Here is a 19,870-nt window from a genome sequence, read left to right on the forward strand (position 1 = left end):
TAGCATCCTTTACCACTGGTACGACAAAAATAAGAAATTTTCGTGGCAAAGCGGAAGCTTTCTCTCGGCCGAAAACTGGTACCGGTTTGTGCCTCACAATCACGTGAATGATCATGCAAAGAAACCACCAAATTTATCGATGCATTGCCTTGAGCCTAAGAAGAATATTGCTCAGATATCCTTACCCAAAAGGGAGCAAATTCTACGCTATAGCTAGAAAAACTCAGCACTGAACGAGGTGTCAAAAATTCTAAAAATCATGACAATGGATTTAGACTATTTTTATCTTTTGACAAAAAAACGTAACGTTTAATACATTATTCCACCAAGCTAATACACAAGTTATAGTGGATGTTTCTCACACACATGTCCAATACTCACCACGATAATGCGGTGGCTATTCCTTCACCTTTTTCTCAATAACCAGAACTATTCTAATACTTTTCAGTTACAGTCATATTTCTATGTTTAAATTTAATTTAAAATGGTTTAAGCAGTCTTTGCACGTGAAGTTACTCGAAGATGGATGTCCACACAAGTTAAAGTGGATTTGACGATAACTTCAGGGGGTTGCTTCGTATCTGGAGCTACTTCAAAGCGATATTTCTTCAAAATTCGGGCCAACACCAGCTTCATTTCTATCATCGCAAACCGCAACCCAATACAGTTATGCGGACCGTTTCCAAATGGCATGAAAGAGTAAGGATTGCGTGACTCTTCCTTTGCAAAGCGTTCTGGGTCAAACTTGTCTGGGTCTGCATAAATGGATGGATCTCTGTGGATACTGTAAACTGGAATCATTACAGCTATATCTTTTGGTATCTTAACGCCCTTGAGGATGCAATCTTTGGTGCAGTTTCGGATGATCAGAAATCCTGCAATGTAAAAAGGAAAGATCTTTGTTGTAAGGCAGGACACGTGAAGCTACCTTTCCTTCTTTAGTATTCGAACGAGATATCACGAGAAGTCCCCATTTACGTCGACGATGACATCGTCACCAACACCACAATCACAATCATCATCATCATCATCATCCTCGTCGTCGTCGTCGTCGTCGTCATCATCATCAACACCACCATCACCATAATCACCACAATCAACATTGATCATCAATGAACGTAGGCATCATGCCATCATCATCATCATCACCACCAATACCACCACTGATCATGGTTGTCATCATCAACATGGCCATCATCATCACCATCACCACTACAGCGATCAATAACAAAATTAATCAATAGCATAATTTACTTTGCAGTGACTATAATCTACCTCTAGTACTGTGCAATTAAACAAAAAAACCGGGTCAATCGTAGTTATTTCATGCCATGACCATTATTTTTGGATTACCCACACTTAAATATTATGACGTTTACGGCCTAGGAACAAAAGGGCAAAAATCGGTGACATGCCATTTGTTTCGGGATCTGACTCGCTCTTCTGACCCAGTGAAATGCTCAACCATTTATCGATGGTGGTTAAATTCGTGAGGGAGGGGGGTGTGGGAAATGAAAATGCTTAGAAGTCAAAGCATGTGAGAAAGCTCTCAAGGGAGCACTGGGAGTAGTGGAGAAGAAGAGAGGGAGAGCACCAGAGCTCCCACTTCCCCACCAAGGAGCAAGGTTGGTGCAGTGGTGAGAGCACTCGGCTTCCATATGTGGGGTGAGTTTCTCTCCCTTGTTCCAAGAGGCTTTTCTCTGGGTTCTCCAGTTTTCCCCTCTCCTTAAAAACCAACACTTGCAAATTCCTATTCGATCTGGAATGCAAGCAGACGTTTCAACGAGTTCTAATGAACTCCTAAGTGCTCCCTGGGTAAACAAATAACTACAAATCACAATTACAAATTACAATTTACAGAGTCAGCTTGCAGGCTATAGAAGTCACTAATGTGTAAACACACAGTCTAACCCTGACTCTAACTCTGCTAAATTCCCCTTACCTGGTGGATACAGCCTTAGGGTCTCTGATATGACCATGTCCAGATATGGTAGCTGGTGAATGGTCTCGTAAGACAACATTTGGCTATCATCAGACCACACACTGTCAATTTCCTGCTGCAGTTTTTCCTGAACCTCAGGACTGACAGCCAAGTGGTAACATGCAAAACTCAAGACGGTGCTGGTTGTTTCATGGCCAGCAAACAGAAAGACCATGCTTTGTGCGATGATCTCGTTATCAGAGAGCTTCTTTGACTCTGGGACAGTGGCATCATCTGCTGCAGCCAACATAAGATCAAGCATGTCCTATCACATGCAATGAAAGTATTGGTCATTATAGTCAATGACAGTCCCTATTTGTCACGGTTCCCCATTTTCAAGTTCTAAGTTTATGCACAGTGTCACCAAGATCTAATGCTTATACCTGAAACCCCAACAGTAGCGTTTACATTGTGTAATGGCACCCGAATAAAAATATTTTTTTGGCTATTTTCTCTGTTGTAACCGCATTCACATCACAATGATTTTCTGCTGGCCTTCACATGGCCTTAGCTTAATTATAAGAACACATGCATGTTTTTTTTTTCCCAGGCTCACAGAAATTCGACAGGAAACCACCTCAAGAAACTCCTTTACTGCAGTGGATCACAGTAAGAGTTGGCACAATATTATTAAACCCTAGCCCCTTGTGGAGTCTGTGAGTCATTTAGTCTTCTTATAGTTTCATGGTTCTCTCCAGCACAAGTGCTGATGCTGCTACACAATGAATAACTGGAAATCAAAGTTTTGTTAACAACGATACTGTAAACTCTGTTTAAATAGCCGACCCTTGGAGTTAATTCCAATTATTGCTCTCTTGGCCTTTCTTTGATTCCCTATAAGAGGAGGAGGGTAAGCAGGAGAATAGGGGTCAGGAGGGGCACAAGAAGGGAGAAAGGAGGGAGGGAGGGAGGTATGCTAAATTAGGAGCCACAAGTGGGAGAAATAAGGGGAAATAATGGAAACCAGGCAGGACGGGGGGGGGAGGGTTTGGACTCTGCTACTCCTTCCCTCCAATAAGGTAGACACCTCTCTATGATGGACAGCCAGTGTCAATCCCAATCTGCCTTAGGGAGAGATTTTTTGTTAACATAACTGTATAATTATAGGGAGTTCAAGATGCCACAATGGCTACGGCAATGAGAACGTCATAAAAGCAATAGGTTGAGAAGACAAAACAACAATTCTGCATGTGCATCATGCGTTTTTGTACATTTATGTACCATTGCTGCATGAGCATGAGGTGAAAATGCCTAGTTTCATGTTTTATGGAGGATGTGAACAAGCGCCAACAAAATTTTCTTTCTCTTTCTGAACTTGGATGTGAATGTAAGGAATTCAGCTCTAGAATAGTCTGCTTGCATTTGACAAAGTAAGCGAATTGGATATTTGTGAAAGTGATTAAAAGAACCCAAATTCACTTTTTAAGCGACATTTTTTGGCCAATGCTGTCATGCTATCTCCTTATTACCTTTCTAGGAGAGTTTCCTTGACCACCTCTCTTGAGCTGAACGATTTCTTCTGATATGTTAAGCAGGGGCTTTAGATTTGCCATCCACAAGCTTGGCACTAGTTCCATGAGTTTCATTCCAAATGGTAATATGGACACAATTGTTAACAAAATTCGTCGAAAACCACCTTGCTGTGTGGCCTGCCGAACTGCACTCAAAATAGGTTCATCAGGATTTGACTGTGAATCAACTTCAAATCCAAACGCAGCCGAGACAATGACGTCCATTGTAAGGGATTGTTGATATCTGTGAGAACAAAAATGGGAAGTACATTTATTTGGCTTGCAATAAAACTCCCTCACACAACCACTGCAGCAATATCATTGACCTGAACCCCCTATAACATATAGCCCTGGGCTTTCATACAATCCCTACTTTGACTATAACAGACATCTCTCCTGTGGTTCAAACAGTGATTTTGTTACCTCTGCATCCTACATCCCTGATGCAAAAAACGATCGATCAATTTGAAGATTTTTGGTAAAATATCCTGTTTGTGTGATTTCTGTGGCTGTTGTCTAAAGATCATGCATATTTATTTAAATTCTGCTCCTTATCAGCTACTCCACTGAGTTTTTGATCAGATTATCATAGCAGGGATCATAAGGGTTACTTAAGGGATCTAAGTTTACAAGCGCAGTAGGAATGGTAACTGAGCTGTGAATAGAATGAAAATCTTAAGTAACAGACTCACTTAGAGATGTTAACACTTTGCTCCTTATCAGCTACTCCACTGAGTTTCTTGATCAGATTATCACAGCAGGCATTCATCAGTGGTATCATCTGTTTCATCTTCAAAGCACTGAAAGCTGGAGTCAAGGTGTTACGAATACGTTTCCACTTATCCTTCTCAGCAATTGTCAACATACTGGCCAATGGTTCTGGTTGTTTCACAATGTTCTAAAATAACAAAAGCAAAGTTAAATAAACATTTAAACATTTAAATAAACACCTGGATGATATGTTCAGAAATTGCGTACCTACATCTCTTTTGCCAGGCCAGGACTTAAATATTATTAATCTAATGACATGTTGGTGGCAGTAATCCATGCTGGCTTCTTTGACACCACCAAAGACACATAAAAGACAGGAAGTTGGCCAAACCTACATTATGTTCACTTTCAGCCACAGCACTGCCTGCAACTTTATAATTAGATGCTCCATAGCTCAACAGTTCCATTTGATGATCCACTAAATGGCTGAGCCATTAAAACATACAACTTTCTTGTTCTTTAAATTTTCGCATAATCAGCCCCTGAACCACCAAGCCACTAAAAAATGCCTTACATGTACTAGACTGTCACAGTACGCCATTTTTCCGTAAGACAGTTGAGATCAAAGACTTTGCATTTACACGGGCGGCCATCTTAGATGAGTGTCAAATCTACTTATGAGGCGGGGGACGATTTGGGAGGAGGCGAGAAAAATAGAGGGACTGTACCAACATCACTGCAACTGGTGTTCAGGGGACGTGACAGGAATTCCATGCCTTTAATCTTCCTTAATTGACAAACTCCGCTTGCAATGAAAAACATGCCAGACACATTTAGCATTGACTTTGTGTGCTTACAAACATCTTCTTTCGAAACAATGATTATTATGCAGTTAAAAGGAGATTTTTCCAAACAATACAGGCCAACATGCACAGCTGAAACATTTTCCCAAACTAAGCGGCAAGCATGCTCTCTTCAACACCAATGAAAACAATTAAACCTCCATATAAATAGCCAGAAATTTCTGACACGGGTTGTCTTTCTGTGTCTTTGTGGCAAAAACCGTGCTGTTTAATTCAAAACTCCCCAGACTTCTGGAATTAACAAAATTCCCCCACCGAGGCTACATCAAAATCATGTTGGCTTACATGATTGATCCTCAAAACACTGTCCAAAAATCCTTCATCTGTTTAATATGTGCCGTTGGAATTCACAAAAGCATCCAGTTTTGAAAACAATACTTGCGAACAAACGGTTTTATGTCATCCCTTCTCTATGAAATTTTATGAAATGTCCAGAAGAGTCTGCCCTACTTCATGCCAATCGGAAATAAATTCCTCCCCAGTTTCATTGGCCCAAAATTATGAAGACCCAAAATAGCACAAAAGTTAGGTGAACAGTTATCATGAAAGCGCTTTGTAGAAACGACAACTTGCCAACGACTTGTCAGTGTCGGCAACTTTCAGCTAATCCTGTTGTCAATGCAAATTAACTTCTATTGTCTATTGACCAATCAAACGCCTGCATTGTTGGTACAACACGCTCCATGAATGCAAGTCACAGTGATGTTGGTACAGTCCCTCTATTTTTCTCGCCCCCCTCCCCCTAGAGCTATAATCCCTAATGCCCTCCCCTTGGTACATTTGAAAATCAAGATGGCCACCATTTACGCGCAGTATCTCGACAATCTCATGGAAAAATAGGGGACTGTGAACAGTCTATACATGTACTTATTCGTTAAAACTTATACCTACAGATGTCTTTACCTTTATCAATTGCTTAGTATATTACATTAATAATAACAATAATAATAATAATAATAATATAATATCATTAAAATCTATTTGTAAGGCGCAAATATAATAACAATAGATTCAAACGCGCCAGTGACTGGTGAACAACAAAGGAAAAACTTGTCACACTTCTATCTGTAGTATGGCATTCTTCTTAATCATAACATCAGACTTACAGGGCGATCGGAGAAAGACTCGAACTCTTTAACGAAAATGTCTTTGATCATTTCTGGGTCACTGATCATAAAGCAAGGTTTACTGGTAAACATTGACAAGACGAAAACGTTGCCATATTTCTTGTAATACTCGTCAAGTTGAAGGTGGACCTTTCCCTTGTGCCTGATGAGGTCGTGAAGATATCCGATGAAAGGAAGTGGAGTTGGTCCAGTGTGGTAGCAAGCTCTTAACGCCTGGTACGGAGATATCCAGAAATAGTAAACGACAAACAAAATGAATGCCGCTACCACTATAGTTTGCCATTCCCGAAATATCGGTTCAATAAGATCAAGAAGCCCCATCTTATCTGGATGTGCTTTATGAATATTTCCTTAGTAGTTCTAAGTTTAAGTAATTGGACAGGTCAAACTGTTACATCATTTAGTCACTTGATGGTGCAAGAAAATATTGCTGTCTGTGCACAATGTTAAGTGCCAGCGTATGTTTAGTGCGTGGTTACAAAGGAGAATGTCCTGTAGTTGTCACGCAATGGCTGGTCATGCTTTACAGCCATTGTTTGAGTCTGAAAACAATAGGTGCACTCGTAAATTGCATTTTAATAAAATTTAAAACAAATTTTAATAGACCTATTCGGCTAACTCAATGTTGTACCCAATTCAAACCCTTTGGGAATAAAACTTTCTGTTTCAGGACAGTTTCCATGCATTTAAATGAGAATGCCACATTATGATGCAAATCTCAGACAATACACAAAGAATCTTAAGCGCGAGAGATTTGAATTGGGTTCATCATTGAGTTAGCCGAATAGGTCTATTAAATTAAACCCAGTACTTTTTAAAAAAATTACTATACAGAAAAAGCTTTGTGTAAGTATAGGACTAATAACTCCACCCAGCTTTGGACTTAACTATCAACTTTCAACTTTTTTCCCACTGTTTAGTTGAATTAATCTTGCACATACAGAATATATAATTTTCTCACAGAAATGCACTACTCAAATATTAATAAATAAAAATCTAGAGAGGATGTGCACAGTGGCCAAAGGAGCCGAGGCTTGTGACAGATGGCAGCTATCAGAAAAAGCCAAGATTTAATTCGTTAAGATTAAAGGACACATTATATATTAGAAACATCCCTACAGTTATTAAAGTGGAATGGCTATGAGACCTCTTAGAGGCTCATGTTATATGTTTTTGTTGGCTTTTTTGGACCTGACCGTGCACAATGTTCAATAGCATTCCTATCATTTCGAAATTACTGACAAAATAGAAACAGCGGATTAAATTTGTGAACAAAAAGGATTGAGCACGGTCAGGGAACTTCCAACATAAACTGCAGCACCGTTGTTTTCAACTTTGGTGTTTACCGGCTTTCATAACCAGTGTCCTCTACTAACTATGTCTGAAATGACCCATCCCCTCCCCTCAAAAATCGGCCCCACTGCAGAAGGAAAGGGACAAGCAATGCCTTCTGGGAGATCCATGTGCCATTTTGTCTTTTTTCGGCGTACACGCAACTCATTTTTCTTATTTGGCCACAGGCACAAATAAAAACAGGGGAAGATTAAGCGAAAAAGTGGAGGGAAGGGAAAGGGAAGCCAAGGCGTTTTCTTGCCTCTTTACCTGGCCTATCCCCTGGGAATCGCGACAGGCCTACCTTGGGTGCTAAGAGACTTAAAATACGCGGTTTGCGGTTTCGATTAAGTCTTAAAAGTGGCTTACACCAAAGATGTGTCGGCCTGTTGCCAACCCCCGAAGCATCGTACCGCACGCGAGATAAACTCTGGTGCCCCGGCCACAGGCCAAATCAAAGCTCAAAATTCTGCCCTGGATGCAGTGGCTCCAAGTCATGGAATAATTAAAAAATGTGAAAAGGTAGGGTGGGGAAATTACTTATTGCCTTTCGTTTTATTCATTTACATGAATAAAGCCCATTTGATTCTAATCTGGGTCTGTCACCTGTCATTATGTACACGTACTTTATCTTGCCATTCAGGGTTTCCTTTGGGTTGGTGTGAAATGTGCACAGTAATAACAATAAGAAAACGATGAAAGCGTAGCCTGCAGTGCAGGCGTTTTCTTCCGGCGCGCAAATGTGCCATGTTGAAACTCCAAAAGAGAGGAGGAAAAAGGGGCGAGTCAAAGTTGCTATTTTTACTCGCCCCAATATTCCTGTTATAAAGTCAAAGATGGCGACTACAACAGTACGAACATAAACAAGCAGCTTTCACCCGCCCAAAATACGCCTGCAGGCTATAAAAAAAACTCGCGGCTTCGCTTTATATATGTCATACATTTTATCTCCTACAATAAATTTACAAATACCAATAGCAGCCGCCTCGAAAGGTCTGCAATACGCTCTTTTCACTTATGGTAATATGCCCGTCTAACCTCGTTTACAGGTAAAAATTCTTTTGAAATTCAAATACGAAAACGTCGTCTGATTAGCATTTCAAAGGACGTTTTACTCAAAAACGAGGTTGGACGGGCATATTACCATACGTGAGAAGAGCGTATAAGACAATGACAAAAGTTAGAAGCCTTTTCAATTTGAGTAATTGCACATTTAATCTACAAATTCAGAAAAGAGTACATATATTTCAGACACCATATATTTATGAATATAACTGCAAATTTCTGGCCAAACAAAATTCAACACTAACAGTAAATATATATTTCAATTTCTGTCAGTTTTAAACCAGATGTGGCGACTACTTCACAAATAATTTCAACGACGCGTCAATCTTCAGTGTAATCTGCGAGAGAAAGTTTTCAAGTTGTCCAATAGTATGATAAGCAAAAGTGACGTGCGTTTGCTTAACTTGCTGTGTGGAGAAACACTTTTAATTTAAAATTCGGAAAATTCTATTTTGAAATTTCGTTGAAGAACATAAGAAAAAATTCCACCAACACAATTTTTTTTGGAGACACCAACCTATTTTTAAAAGGTATGAGTGATGTGTCTTAATATAATCTCTAATCTGGGTTAAAGGGGAACGGTTTTTGTGGGTACATCTTGAAAAAAGATATGTTTTATGATGCTATTTCGCCAGGCATTTTTGTAGGAAACTCTTCGCTGTCTGATCAAACATTCTGTCCATTACAGGATAAAAATCTATCCAGTGGATAAAGCAATTAGTTTCCCTAGTGCTTATCCTCTGGATAGTGATTCATCCGATGGATAGTGCTATCCAATGTTTGAGCAACCGAGTCCTGATAAGTAACGCTTGACTTGTAAGAGGGTCTGAATGGGGGGGTCCACTTGTCGATTGTCGGTTAATCTCAGTTAATAAGTAAAAATGCATGTTAATTATTAATATTTGTTATGTGTTTCAATCAGTTTCAAGACTTTGATCCCTATAAAACATGTAAAACTTGTAAAAATGCATCATTTGATTGAACTTAAACTTCATTATGCAACATGATAGTGTATTTCACCAAAGCGTTTATGGCAAATTTGCGAACTTGGTTTCCCTGTTGATCACAGGGCACTATAAAAAGTAATGAAGAGAGGTTAATTGGACACAGAGGGAAACGCCCAGTCTGACCTTTTGGATACGTAAATTATTTTTGGTGAAAAACTGCAAGGAGTGACAGGTTGCACATCTATACCGGCGTGAAAGACCTTAAATATTTTTGCTCTAACAAGCATCTTCTTTGCCATGGTTTTCCTTTCTTTCAGGAAATAAGGGGTGGTTATTTAAAAAATTAGCAAAGTAGCGGTTGGTTTTGTATGAGATTCCACTTTTCCATTAAAGCTTCTTTTACGACCAGAGGAGAGTTACAGTGTACTGTGCAAGCACGACCAGTAAATTTCGTCGTCGTGGTGTTGTCGACGACGCCAAACAAAGTACAATCACGTCGTCCTGCAATCCACAAACTTCAGCAGGTATAATGCACCTATCAATGTAATGCCGGCGGGGAAGGAGGCAGAGCGTAGGGTGGAGATTTGACTTTTTTCAAAAAATTTGCAATCAAATTCCCTGCCCACTTGCAAGTCATTCCAGTCAAATGCAACCAAATTTCCCCACCCTAGGCTGCACATTGCTGTCAATCCCAAGGCAGAACCCAAGAAAGGCACAATAAAAATATCTCCAAATAAAACTCTGCAATCTTCTATAAACGTTGCTGCATCACCAAAGATACATGTTCCTGTGACAGCTGCAATTATACGTTTTAACCATAATTGGTGTTACACTGCGTAGAATACATAAACCTTTAGGAGAAAGTCCACATTTTGTAAGTTTAAATATACCGTTCTTAATAAAGGGTACAAAAAAGTCAGTTTCGTAAGTTTACACTGATTGTAGCGAAAGAGCCATACACTAATCAATTGTACTTGCAAAAATCGACTTGGTTTCTCTTTACTTTCGTTTATTTTGATTCCACAGTATTTTAAGAGGTTCAATTGATCAAAAACATGCTAAAACAAACGAAATTTGAAGACAAAACAGTGAAATTCACTCAGCCTTCGCTTGTTCTCATTGGCCTCCATGACTTCCTGATCTTTTCAAACCGTACGGCGCATGCGTGAAGCGTGGAAGTGGGAAACAGATGTTCCGTCGCAGTCTTTTTCGCCCAAGTCGGCAGTCAAATATTTCCACGTCGGGCGAAGAAAGATTCAAATATCCCCTCCCCTGGGAGAACAAGATCAGTCAAATGCCCTACCCCAGGGCCAACAAAGACAAGCAAATCCCCACCCCATACCCTGCCTCCCCCCCCCCCCCCGCCAGCTTTACACTGATAGGTGCATAAATCCACTGTTTAAGCGATTTTTGAAGTCCTTTGTTTTTTCTTATCCTCGTAAATCCAGGTATCGTTGCTTTTTTCTCGTAATAAGCGATGTTGATTGAAAATTCGACTAAAAGTGTACTGTGAAAGGTTTGAACCCAGGAGTCATTTCAAAAGTAGGTTGAGTTTGATCGTCCGGGTGAAGGTAGTCCTGAATAGGACTGTTGTTGTTGACAGTGACTGACGTTTCGACAACCTGTGCGGTAGTCATATTCAGAGTCAAAGTGAGTTGTATTACGTCAGTTGATATTATAATACTTTGGTTATTGATCTGATAGGTCAATTACGTCGCGACGTTATTGGTCGTCTGTCAGTTAAGCCGTGATGTTATTGGCTATGAAGACTAAAAGTATACTATAATGAATTGTTTTACTGCGAAGAATGATAACAGCTGTGGAGGCCGAACGAGCGAACTCGTAAGTGAGAAATTTATTTGTACGTATTTAGGTAAGACAAATCATATATCTTTAATATAGAGGAAACAAAATTTATATGGAAAACAGCTATCACATCAGAATGTCTCTTTTTCCAAATCTAAACTCTGACAGACACTCGGACTCGGTCACCTCATTCACGTTGAAAGTTGAATAATCTTTGTGCGGAAAGTAGGTATTTTTCCACTCGAAAAAGTCAGTCTTCGTCGTGGTTCTTAAGTTCCCTATTGTGTCAAGAAAGGCAACATTTCTTTTCCTTCCTTGCTCGGTTTTGTTTCAGGAGCGCGGACTTCGGTTTCTGTGAGTTTCATTTATTTCTGATTGCAATTTGTCTTTCAAATTGTGTTGGTAGCCTCTGTACATCATCAACCATCAAGCGTCCTTTTGAATTTTGAAACACTTTCCTCAAACTCTTTTGACAAATCGGTGGGTGACAAGCCGCAAAATGTGTGCTGGAAGGTTTCCGTAGTCTTTACATCAAGGATAACCTTTTCGTTTAATCTTGTGCCTTTGTATACAACTGTGTCTAAAAACATTGTCTCAGTGACTTTCGGTGGTGAATGTAATAGTAGGATCATGCAAGTTTGCTTCTTCGAAGAAAGTTACGATCTCTGGTTTAAAGACGGTTTAGCTGCTTAGACTTTGTGTTTCAATATATGACAAGAAAATGTTGGCAGAAGAAACTGCTGTCTTTGTGCCCATCGCGGTACGGTGGGTTTGGAGGTAGAGCTTTCCATTGAACGGGAAAGAATTTTCTTTGAGGATTAATTTAAGCATTTGTCGCATATAATGTTTAGGACTAGGCGGGTTGTAGAAATTTTTGGCGTACGCTCTGCAAACCGATTTCAATATCCTCGTTTTGTGGTACTGACTTGTAAAAAGACTTGTGAAGTGGTATCTTGGGTTACTTCCTAGAAAGGTAGGAAAAATACAATATATACTCTTCTTTCTGAAAAAAATATAGATAATGTCGGTCCATGTCTGTAGTCGGTTAATAATTTTCCTGTCGGTAGTCGGTAATTTTTTTCGCGTTTTGTCGGTTGTCGGTAATATTTTTTGCCCTTTGTCACTAGTCGGTTAACCCCATTCACACCCTCTCAACAGGAAAAGGCGCTACAACAACCCGCCGTCGCGCGAGCTTTCTTAATGCTATTTTTCGCGCCATTGCGACAGCGACCTCACCCCAAGCCCCCTCGACCAAGTCTGCCGTCGTAGAATCTCGCTGTCGTCGGATCTTAAGCTCACTTTTCTTTTTGAGGGGGGGGAGATGTCGCGTGGTTTTTCAAGTCCTGACGCTATTTCAAGCCAAAATATACCATTTTTCATAACCATTTTCTGTCTTGGCTTCACATGTTGTACGCGACCTACTCTACGTTTACTCCCACGGCTTCACTTTATGTCATACATTTTATCTCCTACAATAAATTTACAAATGGACCAATAGCAGCCGCCTCGAAAGGTCTGCAATAAGAAAATGATAAAAGTTAGAAGCTTTTTTAATTTGAATAATCGCACATTTCATCAAAAAGTTAAACGCTAAAAGACTTTTAAAGTACATTTAAAAAACATTTAAAAAAGTAAACGACGTTTCGGCGCTACGTTACGCCATTATCAAGTTGAAAAGTGAAAAAGTATAAGGTGTAAAACAAATATAATCTACAAATTCAGAATAGAGTAAATATATTTCAGACACCATATATTTATGAATATAACTGCAATTTCTGGCCAAACAAAATTCAACACTTACAGTAAATATATATTTCAATTTCTGTCAGTTTTAAACCAGATGTCAGAGATGTGGCTACTCCTTCACAAATAATTTCAACGACGCGTCAATCTTCAGTGTAATCTACGAGAGAAAGTTTTCAAGTTGTCCAATAGTATGATAGGCAAAAGTGACGTGCGTTTGATTAACGCCATCTGGAGAAACACTTTTAATTTAAAAAATTCGGAAAATTGTATTTTGAAATTTCGTTGAAGAAGATAAGAAAAAATTCCACCAACATAATTTTTTTTGAAGACGCCAACTTATTTTTAAAAGGTATGAGTGATGTGTCTTAATATAAGCTCTAATCTGGGTTTAAGAGGAAAGATTTTTGTGGGTACATCTTGAAAACAGGTATGTTTTATGATGATATTTCGCCAGGCATTCTTGTTACATAGGAAACTCTTCGCTGTCTCGTATCAAACACTCTGTCCGTCACCGGATAAAAATCTGTCCAGTGGATCGCGGCAATTGGCTTCCCTATTTCTTATCCCCTGAATAGTGATTCATCCGGTGGATAGTGCTGACAAAGCGAAAGAGGGCGGATAGGGAGAGGGGAGGGAACAAAGATGATTGTAATTCGTATCAGGTTTATTCTTTTCCTTTTAACATCATAGGAAAAAATAAATTGTTTCTCTCATGTCTTCGTCTTTGGAAGTAGTCCGCTCAGTCAAGCTGGGAATTCTCGTCCCGACAAATCTTATAGGAAATATCCTGGTAGTTTTAGTGGTCATGCGCACAAGAAATTCCTTACAGACTCCTATGAACTACTTGCTTGTTAACCTGGCCTTCGCTGACGTCACGGTGGCCGTGTTTATGGTCATTGACCAACTGTTTTTTCACCTGGTACATCACCCTGAAGGTGTTGCTGGAGATATCCTATGCAAGCTCCTCACTGGAAAGATCCTTACCTGGGTGGGCTCTGTGGCATCGGTGTGCACACTTGTAGTGATTGCTTTTGAAAGGTAATCTGACAGAATTTTGCCTTTTGACGGCTTTATAGCACTCTACGATAGGGGCTGGCTATATTCTCTCTAAAGTAGTCTGCCACGCAGCCGAGAGAAACGTTGCGTGACGACAGAAATTGTGTCAAGATTTTTTGATATTGCTTTACAACTCTGATCTAGAAACACGGGAATCAAAATCCCGATGTAATCGTCCTTGGGCGTCCTTTCCGAGCTGCTACCCCGGTCAAAAAAACGTGGAACACTTCCGTTTGTTTGGTATGCACTGTGCAGTCCCCTCGCCCCGTTGCATTGTTGTTATGAAAAAGCAAAGTTTGGGAACGTTTTTCAACTAGACAATCTAATTACCAATATTTTCTCTTTTTAAATTATTATTATTTTTCAGTTGATTTAATTTTTCTATTTCTTATTTTTATTTATCACTTGTACATGTAGATTATGTAAATTATCACCTTGTAATTTTTATGGCACATTTGCATTTAAACGAGCTATCGCCTATATGCGATATGTGGTTAAATAAAATTACTTACTTACTTACTTCAACGTTGTAATGGAAGATTCGGGGGGCGGGAGCAATCAACCAAGTGTCCCAACGTTTTTGTCCAGGATTGTTAACCCGCCGTAAATTGCCCTATTTTCATGAAAACAATATTTTTGCAGGTTCTATGCCATAGTGTTGCCTTACAAACGCACAGCAAAGCTGACCAAGAGAAAGACTGCTGTAACTGTGGTATTCTGCTGGATAATTGCCTTAACATTCAATTTACCACTGTTCGTCGTTCGCAAGCTAAATCTCGACTTCAAAGAGACTGGGTTCTTCTGTAGAAGCTATTGGCCAAGCAAGCAGTTAGCAATCGCCTACAACTTTCTTTGGTTGGTTTTTGTTGGTGTTGTTCCAGTCGTCCTTATGGCTGTCTTGTACGGTCGGATTGTGTTCAGCTTATGGTTTCACCAAAATAGCGTGACAAACGAAGCGCAGAAAGCGCGCTTAAAATCCCGAAAACGCGTGACAAAAATGCTGGTCACGCTGAGCGTTATTTACGCCGTGTGTTGGTTTCCAAACTTGTTAATCAACACCATCAATTATTACATAGAAATTCCCGCCCTTCGTTCAATCGGTTATCTTGTTTCGGAAATGCTGGTACTTCTCAATTCAAGCATTAACCCTTTTGTGTATGCTTTGCAAAGCAAGCAATTCCGGGAGGCCATCAAGACCATTGTCTGTTGTCGCGAGGGGGGTAGGGTCATGCCACTTGTTGCCGCCACAAGAAATGAGACCACACTAGTTCCAGTCCTGTAAAAAAACTTTTACGGTGCGTTTTCTCGCACACACTTGCACTTTGACTAAATATTCAGCTAACTGTGGAAAGCTTTCCCACTTTAAAAATAAAAAAATTGTCAGAACTGTTACTACAGAAGCAAGGAACAAAAAATTACAGGGTTGAAGACTTTGAAACCAGGCAGTACATTGCAGTGCAAACAATTTTATCGTGTCAATAGCGATACCTGAGAAACCTAGCACTTCCCGCACTTCTTCAGCTTTAAACAGCCGCACAGAAAAAAAATTGAAGTGGATGAAAGAGACATAATGTTAGGACGTTGCAAATAATTACCCTCAAAATATAACCTAGAGACATCAAACCGACGTACTTTCACAACTAATTCAAACCAAAGCCAAAATGAGCGTGCACTAATAAACCATTATTGGATGAGGTTTTTGTGATATCCGGAATAATCAACGACGAGGTAACTGTTATCAGCCGAGCCGAAGGCCGAGGCTGATAACACTTACCCGTACCCTGATTATTTAGGATATTACAAAAAACCGAATCTAATAATTGTTTTATTATACATTGTTTTGAAGAAAATAACGGCAAACACACCGTCATTGATATTAATGTTGTTGGAAATCATGCATTGCGCGCACAACCTACGTAGCCTGTACACAGACGTTGTTTTATTTTTCTTATCGTTCTTTTAGAAAACATCGGGGAGCTCGCGAAAACGAGCGCGGAGCGCGAAAAAGAAAGAAAAATAATTCTTCCCCCGCCACTACCCCCTTGCGCTGGCGGTCAATAAATCACCTGCGGCGAGTATATTTTATCACCTGCGCTCGACGGACTTGGAAGAGAAAATAGAGGGTCTGTGAACAGGCTACGCACAACCTACAAATTAGTCAGTTGTCTGCTAGCAGAAAAGTAACTAATCTTAGGTTGCGCTGATTTCCAAAATTAGCTGTAGGCTCTTAGCCAATGAGAAGACAGATAATGAGTACAACGTATAATATCAAAAGTTATTACCGTACTTTACCATACATGATCAGGAGCCGATTTCTTGACATGATATATGTCAGTAAAGATCAACATCAACGAACAAATAATAACTTGCAATTTAACTTCTTCCTGCGGCGCCCTAATTCAGTAAATATTCAGCTTACGAGGGAAAATGACATCCTGGCCACTAGATAATACTCTGATAATTAAGAAATGATCAGAATGTTAAAAGGATGGTAAACACTCTAAACTCGAGATTTCTGCCTGTTTAAATTACAGAATTGAAAAAAGAGTCCTTATCTTATGATTTGTTTTAAATTTTCTCATAAAATAAGAAAGCTTTTTCTTAAGTTGAGAGATTAGAGCAATCTCGAATTTAGAGTGAAATTTTTCCATGATAAGGCTTGCAATATAAAAAATGAGGTAATAATTCAAGTGAACCAAAAGCATACGGAAGAAAAATGTCAGTCACTGTCAACAACAACAGTCCTATTCAGGACTACGTTCACCCGGACGATCAAACTCAACCTACTTTTGGAATTAGTTATTAGCGTGCATCAGTTAAGAAGGAGTTAGAGAACTGCACCATATATAACTCTCTCTCATAGACCTATAAGAACTCTTCTGTTAGTTTATTTAGCGCGGGAGCTTTTCGTGTGTAATACATAAGGTATTTTGCGACTTTTTATTTCACAAAGAAGGACTATCATTATATCATTAACTTTTCAACACTGCTGGTAGTCAGGGTAGCCTCAGTTGTAACATCGCGATAGAATTATGCAAATTGGACAAAAAAAACCGATGAGATCATTTCATGAACAAAGCTTCAAAGGAATAGCTGATTGCGTAATTCCGAAAAAAAAAGAGAAAGAAAGAATCGAAAGAAAAGTAGAAAAACAAAGAAGAATAGAAATGGCCCCAATTCCCAGGTACTCAAAAGGTGCGTAACGCTATCCACTGAATAAATCCCTTTCTAGTGGATAACGCAATTGGTACGGTTTCCATAACACTTATCTACTAGATAGTGATTTATCCGGTGGATAGCGCTATCCAACGTATGAACAACGCGGGCCTGGACGTTTCCCCTAATTTTCATTTGTGATACTGAAAATTCGTTATGACTCAGTCTAATGTATAACTTCAATCTGCGGAAACGAACCAATTGTTGAACTCATGTCCATCGCCTGGATGCCATATGTAATTTAAGTTTAATTTCTTCTCGATCGACTCACTCCATAGAGACAATTTTTTTCCACATGATATTCACAGCTGTTTTTCCCTCATCCACGTACTTTATCTTCATTTGTTTTCATTTTGAGTGCTAATCTGATTCAGTGGTCTATAATTTCTTTTTGTTGATACGCCCCTGCAACCAATGCTAATTTCTTTTTCCTTTTGCACTTTAATCTATTACAATTCTTCGATACGAATAACAACAAAATACTTTCATAAAGGTAGAAACAAAATAGAACCGCTACTGCATGCTAAAATAAGTGGAGAAAATCATCCCATACGCCGGCATTTACAAACTTAGCATTTCAAATTCATCGTTACCAGGGTTATTTTTGACTCAGAAATTGGTAAAAGGCCTGACTACACTGTAACTACCTTTTAGCATTTGATTCCTGTATTCATCCAATGCATTTTGATGTTAAAACATAAGTGCATTCTTGGGACTACCCGACGATTATATATAGGTTTGCGCTTGAAGTGCAAAACATAATAATTATAAGTATAATAAAGCCTTTTCGGCAATTTAAAACCTCGGCTTAAAGAAAGCCTATATTTTTTAAACATATACTAATACGTTAAAGCCGTATTTCCGAGGTAGATTTACTTTGTACAGGACAATAAGTTAAAAAGGTCTCCCGTTCACATTGACAAGGAAAAAAGTGCTCCTCAGTAAATGCGACATAAACCGAACTGACTTTAGCTGCATGTTTATAAAATTAGAAATTGTTGACGTGCATACGTTTATTTAACCTGAGATCAGGCTCTATTTTCGTCTCGCTTTGAAAATTACATTCCGGCGGGCATGGCGAAACGAGAGGAGAGACCCAATTTTAGCGGTAGCGGTTAGAGAGAATGTACGAGAACCGCTAAAGTTGGGCCTGATCTCAGGTTACCGTATATTTTAATATTGATTAAACCCTTTACAAGTACCACGGCCTGTCAGGTAATCAAACAAATTTACATTTGTCCTCTAAAAATCAGTAAACATGCATGGTTTAGCTTTTAAAGAAGGTTACATGATCGAGATATGAATTATTGTTGGTAAACTATGCTGAAAAAAAGTTCTATTGGAAATTTTGAGTTTGGAAGCATAATTCTACTTCCTCTGTGGTAACAACTGACGTTTGCGTGATTTGCAATACACTGCCGTCACATCGAGAGCAAAGGTAAGCTTTTTCTCTATTCATCTGTCCAAAGCATCATTTATAAGCGAGAAAAGTAAACACACGTTTCCCGCATTTTTCTTTTCTTAATTATGTGATCAATAGCGGATCCAGAACAGGGCGGCTTTTGTCATCCGCTTGTTTTTCGTCAGAGTTGGAGTGAAAATTTGCCTCATTGGTAGTTATTAATAATTTCCCAGGTCTTTAATTTCGTGTTTTTCGCGATGGTAAAAAAAGATCGCGAAAATACATCCTCACGAAATTTAGTAGCCATTTAGAAAATTCAAATCATGATTAACATGCAATAGCGACAACTTACACAGGATATGTATCGACAAATACACAAATTGCTGACTTTCTGGTTTTACTGGTAAGCTCAATTTTGTATCTTAAGTTGAATGCAAAATCAAGTTAATTTGCAAAGATTTCGGAAATTTTTAAAGGTTCAGACAAAATAAAATGAAGCTGAGAACGATTAGATCGCGAACTTAATGCCCTTTTTTTCCTATTTGGCTGTTAAAATCGCTAAATCATTAAAAGCCCGCGAAATACTGTCTCACGAAAATCGCCAAATTAAGTACCCGCGAATTTAAGTACTAATAAGATAGTAAATTTAAAGTCATCTCAATGAACTGATAGCCAGCGGGTTCCTTGATTCAAGCTTTATAGAAAATAAAATGTGTATTCATTACAATTACTAAATAATTTGTCTTGTTCTTGAAAAGGAAAAGTTTGTCCATTAGTTTTAATTAAAACTCGAGAACTCTAGCGCCTCGTCATTTTCACTTGGCAATCTGCTCCTCATGTTAATTAAAACCGTTTTATGACTCTCCAGTTTTTTCCTTATTCCTGTTCAATAACAGGTGTTTATCTGTGGACTAAATAAGGCATATTATATGAAATATTCTCTAAAATTTAAAAAAATGCTTGTTCTCATCAGGGTGGATCGAAATTCATGGTCGGCGTATAAATACATTACCCAATCGAACGGTTTAGTCCGGTGTTCGCTGACTGCTGGTAAAAAAAACTCTTATGTCGACTCAAAACAAACTCTGAGAGTTTGAGAATCATGCT

At 39.0% G+C, this 19,870-nt stretch overlaps 2 protein-coding genes across 2 annotated transcripts; one reads left to right on the top strand and one right to left on the bottom strand.

Moving 5' to 3' along the window:
* Positions 1 to 319: 319 nt before the first annotated feature.
* On the bottom strand, positions 320 to 6,631 carry LOC140941077 (cytochrome P450 3A30-like). The gene is made up of 5 exons (XM_073390038.1): positions 6,173 to 6,631; positions 4,185 to 4,390; positions 3,451 to 3,736; positions 1,943 to 2,246; positions 320 to 875 (listed from the first exon to the last, which is right to left on the bottom strand). The coding sequence occupies exons 1-5, from the start codon at positions 6,512 to 6,514 to the stop codon at positions 490 to 492; spliced, it is 1,524 nt and encodes a 507-aa protein (XP_073246139.1). The 5' UTR covers positions 6,515 to 6,631; the 3' UTR covers positions 320 to 489.
* A 5,007-nt stretch (positions 6,632 to 11,638) lies between these two features.
* On the top strand, positions 11,639 to 15,572 carry LOC140942279 (thyrotropin-releasing hormone receptor-like). Its single transcript, XM_073391240.1, has 3 exons — positions 11,639 to 11,697; positions 13,780 to 14,127; positions 14,788 to 15,572. Exons 2-3 carry the CDS (start codon positions 13,802 to 13,804, stop codon positions 15,425 to 15,427), a joined length of 966 nt encoding a protein of 321 aa, XP_073247341.1. The 5' UTR covers positions 11,639 to 11,697; positions 13,780 to 13,801; the 3' UTR covers positions 15,428 to 15,572.
* The last annotated feature ends 4,298 nt before the right edge of the window (positions 15,573 to 19,870 follow it).

The sequence above is a fragment of the Porites lutea genome, chromosome 6 (assembly GCF_958299795.1).
Source record: "Porites lutea chromosome 6, jaPorLute2.1, whole genome shotgun sequence".
NCBI classification, from domain to species: Eukaryota; Metazoa; Cnidaria; class Anthozoa; order Scleractinia; family Poritidae; genus Porites; species Porites lutea.